The 11,173-nt window shown below is 41.3% G+C and overlaps 1 protein-coding gene across 2 annotated transcripts in view; it reads right to left on the bottom strand.

Annotated features, from left to right (window-relative positions):
- Dcun1d1 (defective in cullin neddylation 1 domain containing 1) overlaps positions 1-3,901 on the bottom strand; it is a 42,566-nt gene extending 38,665 nt beyond the window's left edge. The window contains exon 1 of one of the 2 annotated variants that reach the window (XM_026382918.2): positions 3,732-3,901. In XM_026382918.2, coding sequence (XP_026238703.1) covers positions 3,732-3,734 — 3 coding nt within the window. In that variant the 5' untranslated portion in view covers positions 3,735-3,901. Of the gene's footprint in view, positions 1-2,575; positions 2,815-3,731 lie in introns of those variants that run through there. The other variant, XM_077795323.1, reaches the window with a different exon arrangement.
- Positions 3,902-11,173: the final 7,272 nt, after the last annotated feature.

Here is an 11,173-nt window from a genome sequence, read left to right on the forward strand (position 1 = left end):
AATACTATTTCATAAGTGGGAGTAGAGAATAATTTTAACCTAAGAAGCACACAGTATCTTCTCAAATGTCAATTTTCTTTTTTCCCCACAGGCCCAATTTTCTGCATATAGACATTAAACTCAGAACAACCACTGGAACATATTCAACAAATCTATGAAAGAGGTTTTGGTGTGTTGTTTTTATTAACCATAGTGTAGGAAGGTAAACTTGATGACCAACTAGTTTTTATTGAACATAGATAGTCATCATAAATAGAATTCAAAACAGTACACATAAGCTAAATGGCAAATAAAACTTTAAGAAGGGTCTTGTCTTTTAAAAGTTGTTTTAAAAATAATTATGATATTGTAATAGGTCACTAAGTGTCAGTAGAAACAAAGACCCAGAACCCTCAGTGAATTCCCATCTCTATTGGAATAAGCCAATATCTTCTCAATGCTCACCTTGTACCCACTCCCTAGCACTCATAGCTCATTTGCTCCATAACCCTATATTACAATTTACACACTGAGCTACAGTCACACTGATCTCACTATTCCTCAAATTCTCTCCACCATATTTTTGCATAGTTTAGTCCCCTCATCTCCTTAGTATGCTCAAAATTCACATCTCTAGTGTTACACACACGATTTTGCAACACCACTTCCACCACACACCAGCATTCCCAAACCCTTTCCTGAACACTTTGTTTTCACATATAACTTAACACCTTCTAAACACATTAAAAAAGATTATATACTTGTTATTGTCTTTTCCTATTAAAAATGTAACCCTCACCAGAGCAGGGATTACTGTTCAGTGATATGTGTATGTGCGCGCGCGTGTGTGTGTGTGTGTGTGTGTGTGTGTTTAACACAAACAATTTCCTAAGTGCCTTGAAGAGTGTCTAGCACATAATGAACATTTAATAAACAACCGATAAAAACAATCAAGGCCCTCCTTTACTTTACTTGTGGATGTGCAAAGAAAAGTAAAGCAAGTTCTGAAAAGAGAACCTGGAACAGACTTACACATTTGGATTTATAAGTTCTGATTTCTGTAGAAAATATAAACTTAAATTTCAAAATTCACACATTTATAAGAAGCCATTAAAAATACAGTAATTAATAACATTAACTACCTGTTAATTTGAATTTTGTTACTTAACACATTCACTATAATACTAAGGTTTTCCTCTGTTTAATGTAATTTCAAACGCAATTTTCAGCCATATCGCTAGATTTCATGTAATTTAAAAGATTTATTTAGATGTACCACAAATGGGGGAAATGGAGGCTAAGAGAAAATAGTTTTCAGTTCTGTAACAATCTTACAAATTTGAACCTGAAAACCTCCTTCAGCCTGAATTTCTTCTTCTATAAAAGTAGGGAGGAGCAAATGAAATGATTTTTGAGGCCATTTCAGGTCTTGAAATTCTGATGCTGGGTGTATAAAAACGTAACAGCTTACACAACCTACATACACATTTAATAAAAATTATTACAATCATAAAATTGTAAACTGGGTAGAACTTTAGAAATCATTATATCTGACCCTGCCCTATTACAAATGAGTAAAAAAAGCAATTGAGAAGTTTTGAACACTTTTTAGAAGATTATAATATCAAGGGCCTGGGGTTGTAGCTCACTCTGCCTACCATGTGTAAGGCACTAGGTTCAATACTCAGCAGCACCACTCTAAAATAAATAAAAGTATTCTGTCCATCTACCAAAAAAAAAATCTTTTAAAAATAATATCATATGGTCTTGTTTGGGGGTTATTTTTGACACATGTAATGAGTAAGCTGACTGAATAATTTTTTCTTATAGAACATATTTCAGATGTCCCATCATTTAAGTTTATTCTAGAATTGAAACTAATATGTACTGTAGAAATGGGCTGCACTACTCACATCAAAAATTTAAGATTAGCCCAAAAACTATCTAGACAGTTATAAGTTTATAATAAAATAAATTTTTATGGACCTATGTTGCATTTCTAAATTAACAATGGCATACCAAGACAATCCTAGTGATATGAAGGGAGTTCTGCCACAGTGTTCTAAATTAATGGTATCTTGTCACCACCAGTATAATTACATGACTTATGGATAAGTTCCAAAACTACCTAATTGAATATTAACCAAAAAGACAAAAGCTTACAAGAAGCTCCAACCCAAGCTGAACTCTTTATCTGAATCACATTAATCCTGAAAACCTGAACAAGTGATGAACATCAACATGGATGATCTGGAGACTATACTAAACTATACTACTGCACATTTTCAATGCTCTTAGTATTTACCAGGGAATTGCATTTCATTATTTTAAGCTTTTTATACGCAACTGAATGCGAAGAGTTTTATTTATTGAAATTCCTGGTGGAACTCTGAACTTACATCGTACTATCCATCCAAACATTAACCTGTACTTCATAGGAAAGTTTTCTTACAAATCATAAAGTTTTATGAAACTTATCAAAGAACAGAACCTTGAATATGAGGCAAACTAGACCACTTATCCATACAGGACACCAAAATACTGACAAGTTGGAATGTTAGGGCTAGATACGAGTCGGTCAGCGAAAATAACGCACCAAAGACACTGAGGCATTCCTTTAACACCGGCGAGCATATACACGCTCCTCAAAGAGGCCTTTATGTTCCCCATAAGCAAAAGGACAATATCATTTTTACTATTCATACAGTAACCTGCAAGGAATTCCACTCAAGCTCAGACTGTAAAATGCCAAATATCGCTTCTGAAAAACAAAGAGTGTGCAACAGAGTCAGATACGTAATTACCAAAGTAAACAACGTGATTATAAGGGTCTTTAAGCTTGGAAGACTTTTACCCCCCCAAACGAAAAAGGGGAGTAACTTTATAAACTGTTTTTTAAAAATCACAAATGGTCCTTAACTGCTATAATAAAGCCATTACTCCTCCCACCCCAAGCAAATAAAATAGGTACTCCAAAGGCAGCAAGTCTTTTTTCCCTAATTCTATGAAATGAGAACAGGTTGCACTTCCGTACCCCCCTCCCCCAAGTTCAGTAGTCTCCCTTGTTTTCAGTAGAAGGGTAAATATAACCTCCACCAACTGGCCAGTAAAACTCTTCTTTCCCCCAAAGCATGGGACGCATAGGGGAATGAAGGAGAGAGGAAAAGGTCTGATACCCCGCCCCAAGCAAAACTGCCTGGGAGACTTGAGGGGTGCCAGAGCCCGGAGTGGAGGAGGGAAAGAAACGCCGCCAAAGTCTTGCCTTCTCCCGGGCCGGGCAGAGAGGGAAGCCCCGGCTCCGGGGCGGGAGGGAGGCTCCTCACCAGGGACCCGGGACCCTAGTCCCCAACCAGACACAATGGAGCCGGCGAGGGGGCAGGGAAGGGGCAGGGCCGTTGCCCCCTCCCCTCCCCCCGCCCCAACGCCTCCCCCACCCGCGCCGGGCCCGGGCGAGAGGCACCGGGGCCGCTCCCCGCGCCCCAAACTCCTTGGGGCTCCCGACTAGGCCCGACTCCGCTCCGCCTCCTCGGCTCTCGCGTAGCGGCGGCGTCCGGGCGGGAAGGGGCGAAGGAGGAAGGGAGAGGCGGGGAGGAGAGCCCCCGCCCGGGAGCGGGACGGAGGCCGCGGGCCGAGGCTCGGGGCTGCGGGGTCGCCGCGGGGCGGGGGGCAGAGGGCAGCCGGGGCGGGGTGCGCGGCAGCGCCTGGCCCCAGCCGGCGGGGCGGGCGGGCGGCGGGCGGCCGCAGTGCCTCACCATGTTGGTGTCCTCCAGGCCTCTCCCCTCCTCCTCCGGCTCCGCAGCGAATGGACGGCGGCGGCGGCGGCGGCTCCTCTCACGGGCTCGCCGGGCTCCCGCTCATGCGCAGTGCGGAGCGGCCCCGGCGCGGCCCGAGGAGGCAGCCCCGGGCCTCAGGAGGCGGAGGGACGGGGGCGGGCGGCGGCGCCGAGCGCGGGGCTTCCCCGGGCGCGGGGGTCCCCGGGGCTGGGGGCGCGGGCGGGAGAGAAGGAGTGGCGGGCGGCGCACGCCCTCCGCGCGCCGGCATCCTCCCGCCACGCCTGCCGGTCTCCAGCGCGGCGGGGTGGGGGCGCCGAGGGACATCCCACCTGCGCTTCCTACGCTGCTCCTTCCGCCGTCGGACCGCGGCGGTCGGTTCTATACCGGCTCGAAAGGTGCGATGGCCATTAACTTGAGAAGCTGGGGGCGACTGAAAGGGATGAATGAAGCGCTTGATCCATCCCAAACCACCCCTCCCCATCAGTACAAAAAAAAAAGAGTGGGGAGAAAGAAATAATGAAAACACTATGTTAGTGCCCCAACTCCCTGTTCCAGTATCTGGACTGCATCAGTTCACCCGCGTGAATATGCCAGGGAAGATCTTAATCTGGCCCTGTGTGAATCCTAAAATCCTTTAGGATGGGACAGTTTCTTCCCAGACCTAAGGGCCAGGAAGACCTTTAGGATAGCCCTAGATTTCTGGGGGAGGATTGGGCAATTGAGGCTCCGCGCATGAAGGCCTGCTGACTGCTTGCTCAAAATTGCCCCTCAGTTTAACCTTTCCAGGATAAGTTTTGGAAGAATTTACAGGACTTTTTTTTTTCCCTGAGGGTAGATGTCACCAGGTGGACAGTCCAAATGTGACCTACCATGGGTTCTAAGTCAGCTGGGGCAGAAGAGCACCAGGATTGTGAGCTGGGGATCTAGTGAACAAATAAGTGGTGCAAGGAGTACGAAAGACTCATTTGGAGTAGTCCCTATCCTTAAAAAAATGTCTCTGTTGGAGACAAATCACCTTCCCATACAAAAGAAGGAAATAAAGGTAATATAGCAAACCTACTCATAAAATCATATCTAAGACTTGAGGCAAGAGTTTATGTTTCATAACAAGACCAACTGGTATAAACCTGTTGTCATCACCAAAATTGTCCTCCCCCCACCCTAACACAGGCATGTCCTTTCAGATCCCCCATATCTTAACAACTCTGAATTTCTTATCAAATCAAAAAAAAATTTTTTTTTAAATTTGTGAGGGCCTCCTGGAACCAACCGTATATTGAGAGGCCCCTAGGCTCCACCAAGACAGACCTTTGCCCCCCCCCCCCAAGACCATTCCTTCATTCATTCCACCAACATTTAGTATGTGCATACTTAAGTGGTAAACTTCTTGCTAATCTCTAGGAAGGCAGTTCTACAAAGACAAGCTAGATTTGCCTCATACAGCAAGCCTGAAAAAGGACCCTATCCATGGGTGTTCCCCAGGAATTCATCTAGCAACATAAAATATTAGGTTGACCTAAAACATTAACATCTAGGATCTTAACAAAGAGGATTCACTGTATCTCTTAGCCAGCTGTGCTCTACTTCATTGAAGTATAATAGCTTGTGGGTTTTGTCATGCGGTTTTTTTTTCCAAATTGCCCATGTCAGAGGGATAGTTCTTAGCTTTCATTCTACTTGACCTCACTTCTACATTTTAAGGCTTCCTGTTTGAATTTCCATCATATTTTCAGAACTCAATTTTCTACTTTCCTCCTTCCTCTGTGACCACTGTCCTTTACTGGATGTACTCTTTGCCTTTTCAATGTTCAGCTTTCCAGAATCATCTCCAAATATCTTCCTGTATACACACTGTGTCATGTTCTCACATTCCTACAGTGGCTAGTTCTACCTATAACTCAAGTAGCCTCATTTCCCCTACTTCCAGCTCCTAAGCAACAGACCTAATACTAGTCATTGCACAGGCTCCCTCAGGCTCAACAAATTCAAAATCTTATCCCTGAACCCTCTTTCCTCTGGTATTTTTACCAGATTATCCAATTTAGAAATCTGAGAATCATCCACAACTCAACTCTTTCTGTCTCATCTGCCTTGATCTAAACTGTTAACCAAGTCTCATCAATTTCATCCCCTAAATAATTTCTAAATCTGCACCCTACCTTCTATCCCTTAGCCAAGTCTTTATCATCTCTTTCCCTCTATTCTCATTTTACCAGCTAGCCTCTTACCTAATGTGGTCCCTACTCTTTTCCCACTGTATCAGAATTGTTTTTCAGTAATGCAAATCCTAATTTGTTTCTTAAATTCTCCTAGGAATATCTTAGCATAAGCCTCTTTGGCAAGGCATAGATTCTCTCTTCTTATCTGTCTATTCTTGCCATTCCCCACTACCTTCTACACAACTGCAGCTCATGTTTCAGTTTCAAATAGCCAAACCTACATACTTCTTGATATTTCCTTGCTTTCACTCATTCTGCTTTCCTTGGCATACTGGCTAACCCTGACAGAGTTTTCTATAAGTCATACACTGTTCTAAGCCCATCACACACTTGTAATTCTCAATTCCACCCTCTGAGCTATGCCTCGTTTTTATGCCCATTTTACAGAGGAAGAAACTGAAACAGAGAGATTCAATAACATGCCTAAATTTCCACAGCAAGTAAGTAGTAGAGCTGGAATTTAAATTCAAACAATCTGACTACAGTCTATTCTTTTAAGCACCACAATGTATTTCCTACCAAGACCTTAGTAATCAACTTAAAGACGGTCTTCTCTGTGATTTTCTCCTGACTCATTTCTGGGCTCCAGCAGTTGGGCATGTTTCTCCTTCAGTACTTCTATGACACCTTGTATATACTTCCATTACACTTATGACATCATATGATAATCATTTGCCTCCATGACCACCTCCCCTGCCAGACTCTGCACTGCTCCAGGGCAGAGACCTGATTGTATACCTATTTTGAGTTTTTAGTGTAAAGTGAGGTCCTGACCTATGTAACATATATATATGAGCTACAGAGTAGTAGTTGGATAAATAAAAGAAAGAAAGGTCTTATGACTATCTAGGGCTGAGAATATGGCCCAGTGGAAAGTGCTTACCTAGCCCGAGCCAGACCCTGGGTTCAATCCCTAACACTGCAAATAAATAAATTTTCAAAAAGACTGTGCCTATATGGTTATTGTAATGGAATTTCTGTCCTTGGCAGATGTATGTTGTACCATATGGTCAGATGGTGAATGTAGTAGCGACTGTACCCATCACTGCACTTTCTAGCTACAGTACTGAATGTGAAATGGAGAATTATTACTCAATCATCATTGTGTGAGAGAAACATACTTGTTAAAATTGTCCTAGTTATTTTTAAAATGGAAAAGAGTCCTGAAGAAAATAAAGCATACATTACAATGTTTGATTAACAAAAGGATATTCATTAACATGTTCTATTATTTTTTATGAGATTTCAAATATTTGGTTTAAGGTTTTGCATTTTTTCAAGTACAGAATTTCTAAAGATTATTTTTATAGTAACAATCTCAATACAATAATAAGAAATAAGATGGAAACATCTCACTGAAATCTACTCTTTCTTCTCCTTTCTTTTTCTCTCCCCCCACACAAACACGCACATACCCATACATATTCACTGTACACTTACCATGACAAACTAATAGAGTATTTGTAGATATGTGATATTTCAAAGTAAAACTTCTAAGTTGAAAATAATTATTGTTGCAAAAGCTTAAAAATTCACATTAGTAATATTCACTGATAAAATAATTTTAGTTCTGTTTCAAGCAACAAATAAAACTGAGGATTCTATACTTTCAGAATCTGTCTTTAGCAGAAAGGAAGAGCAGAAGAAATCTGAAAAGACAGATTGCTGACATTTCTGATAGTTCATCTAACTAAAATTAAGCTGCAGGGTTAGGTATAGTTCAAAGGCACTAGGGATGCATAGCCGCCAACCTCTCACCCTTCACTTGGGTAGACTTAATTTTGCCCAATATTTACATTTACATTAATAGAGTCAGGCTTTCCTACTTATAAATATGTAAATGAGATTGATCAATGGAACTTATTTTGGTTGGAGTAAAACATGGCATTTACATCTTATCAATCCAGCATTATAACTTCTTTTATTTTTTCATGCTGGAACTTATACATTCTAAGCATACACTCTACCACTGAGCTATCCCCTCAATCTCCAGAATTATAACAATTTCTCCTTCTCCTTTTTCAGTGCTAGGGATCAAACCAGGACCTAGTGCATGCTAGACAAGTGCTCTACACTGAGCCATATACTCAGCCCTACAACAATTTTTTAAAGATTTTTTTAGTTGTAGGTGGACACAATATCTTTGTTGTTGTTGTTGTTGTTGTTGTTGTTTTAATGTGGTGCTGAGGATGGAACCCAGTGCCTCACATATGCAAGGCAAGCGCTCTACCACTGAGCCCCAGCCCCAGCACCGCCCCCCCCCCATGATTTTTCAAAGGGTAAATCAAACAAAGTAGATCTCAGGGTCACAGGAAGTCCCACGTGGAAGTCATAGACCCAAATTCATGCCCAAATAATCAGAGTGGGGGGTTAAAATCAAAAGTTTTCGACTTTCCCCCTCCCCAAAAGAACATTACCAGTAAACTGATGGAATGACTGCTTAGGACTCTTCCTTCATGTTCTGAATCATTTGAAGAAGAATCCTTAATCAGTACAAAAGGAAAAACCTCAAGGACTGCGTAAAAAAACAAGATTCCAATGGGTCACCTTCTAAGAAAAAAAAAAAAAAGGAAATATTCACCAGAGCCAGTCTGTCACCTCAAGGTACATGTGGATGTGTTGATTTTAGCTGCTCCTCACTCATGGTAGAGGAATGGACTTGCCGTAACAGCTGGGACTTCAGGATCAGCAATGGGAAACTATCTGAGACAATCACTGATGATGTCACAATGTTCCACTGTCCCACACTATCCATCCTAGAGCTTCCTGCTCAGCCCAGCTTGTCAGTCCCAGATGAAAACACACTCAGCCCAGAACAGCTTGTTTTGGTTGTAAAGAATGAGTTCACTGAAACCATACTGACTGAAACACCCAGAGAACAGGGTAGATGATCCTTGCAGAATCCTGGGTATTTGGATACTTTTGGTACATGACCAAGGCATTTTCCACTGATGACAGAGGGATGCTGGTATTGAATCACTCCCTGCTTTCCTCTCTTTATTCAATAGGTGGTACTTAAGGCATAAAAATTTTTCTGGGATTTGGTATTTCCAAGCATAAAATGAAAAGATTAGAATTACAATCATTTTTCATCAAACACTGATTTTAATTGATCCCTTTCTAGTAGACTGCTATGAGCTTCCCTCACAGATCAGGAAAATATGGCCAGTTACTTTCATCCATTCATTCCAAGTATATAAAGTGTCTATGACAGCCCTGTCTGACAAATATAAGACAAGCCACAAATGTAGAGCAAATATTAAATTTTTAATTCTCTGATAGTGATATAAATAAGTAAAAACTGTTTGTTTTTGATATTTCATTTAATCCAAGATATCCAAAATATCAGCACTTTAACAGGTATTCAATGTAAATAATTATTGCAATATTTTACCCTTTTTTTTAAGTCTGAAATTTGATGAGTATTGTTATGGTTTGGATTTTTTTTTTTTTTTAATGGTTTGGGTCTTAAATGTCTCCCAAGAGTTCATGCATTGAAGACTTGATCCCCAACTGATGGCATTATGGGGAAATAGTGGAACCTTTAAGAGGAGGGGCCTTGTGGAAGGAAGTTAGGTCATGGGGTCCTAACATGAAGGGCAAATTGGGACTCCAGCCCCCGCCCCCCCCCTCTCTCTGCTTCCTGACCACCAGAAGGTGAGCAGCTTTCCTGCCATATGTTTCCGCCATTATAGACTATCTCACCAAATGATTATGGACTGAAACCTATGAAACTGTGATCCAATATAAGCATCTCCTTATAAGCTTATCTCCAAGATAAGCTGACTGACACAAATATTTTATACCTAAGGTACATCTTAATTTGGACAAGCCACATTTTAAGTTCTTGGTTGCCATATATGGTGGTGGCTCCTATTTTGGTCAGCACAGCCTAGGCAGTGGCTGGCCTGAAGTAAATGCTCAACAGATGGAAGTTATAGTACTTTTACCTTCAATATCAATGAAAACCAAAGTAAACCTGAGATATTAATATGTAATCAATATTAGGCACAAAAATACTTAGCACTGGAGAAATTAATCTCCTTGGTTGGAAAGAAAATTTGGCAAGAGAGCAATGTCTTCTTCCTCTTCTTCTTCAACTAAGAGGTGCTTTACTACCCGGCAACATCACCAGCCCTTTCTATTTTTGTATTTTGAGACAAGAGCTCACCACATTGCCCAGGCTGGCCCTGAACTTGCAATCTTCCTGCCTTAGCCTCCTGAGTTCCTGGGATTACAGGCATGTGCCACTGTACCCACTAAGAATTATTTTTTAAAAATAAATATCTCACCATGGCACCTGCCTATAATCCCAGCAGCTCAGAAAGCTGAGGCAGGAGAATTGCAAGTTCAAAGCCAGCCTCAGCAATTTAGAGAGACCCTGTCTTGAAATAAAAACTAAAAAGGGCTGGGAATGTGGCTCATGTGGTTAAGCACTGCTGAGTTCAATTCCCAGTACAATAAATAAATAAATATCTCAGAGCTGGGCTTGTAGCACAGGCCTGTAATCCCAATGACTCAGGAGGCTGAGGCAGGAGGGGCGAGAGTTCAAAGCCAGGCTCAGCAAAAGTTAAGCTCTAAACAACTGAATCAGTCCCTGTCTCTAAATAAAAATACAAAATAGGGCTGGGGATGTGGCTCAGTGGTGGAGCATCCCTGAGTTCAATCTGGTACCCCAAAAATAAAAATAAAAAACAAATATCTCCGGGATAATCATCTTCAGTGTACAAAACAAACTAGGAAAAACATCCATACAAATTTATAAATGTCTTCTAAGCACCCATAATTTGCCTGGCTCTGAAAAAGTCATTCTTTTTAATGTGATTTCTGCACAAGGATTTTTCAATCAAAAAACAATACATGAGGGGCTGGGGATGTGGCTCAAGCGGTAGCGCGCTCGCCTGGCATGCGTGCGGCCCGGGTTTGATCCTCAGCACCACATACCAACAAAGATGTTGTGTCCGCCGAGAACTAAAAATAAATAAATAAATAAATATTAAAAATTCTCTTAAAAAAAATACATGAAACAATAAAATACATTTCCAAAGTACTTCAGGGCTATACGGTAAATAAATAAATAAATAAATGTTATCTTCTCCATTTCCTTCAGAAAAAAATGTCATTTTCTCCATTTTGTTCTTTCCTTTCTTCCTAAAGGAAAATGGAGAAATTTTAAAGAAATTTCTCTTTCCAAATAAGTTA

The sequence above is a fragment of the Urocitellus parryii genome, chromosome 2 (genome assembly GCF_045843805.1).
Source record: "Urocitellus parryii isolate mUroPar1 chromosome 2, mUroPar1.hap1, whole genome shotgun sequence".
NCBI classification, from domain to species: Eukaryota; Metazoa; Chordata; class Mammalia; order Rodentia; family Sciuridae; genus Urocitellus; species Urocitellus parryii.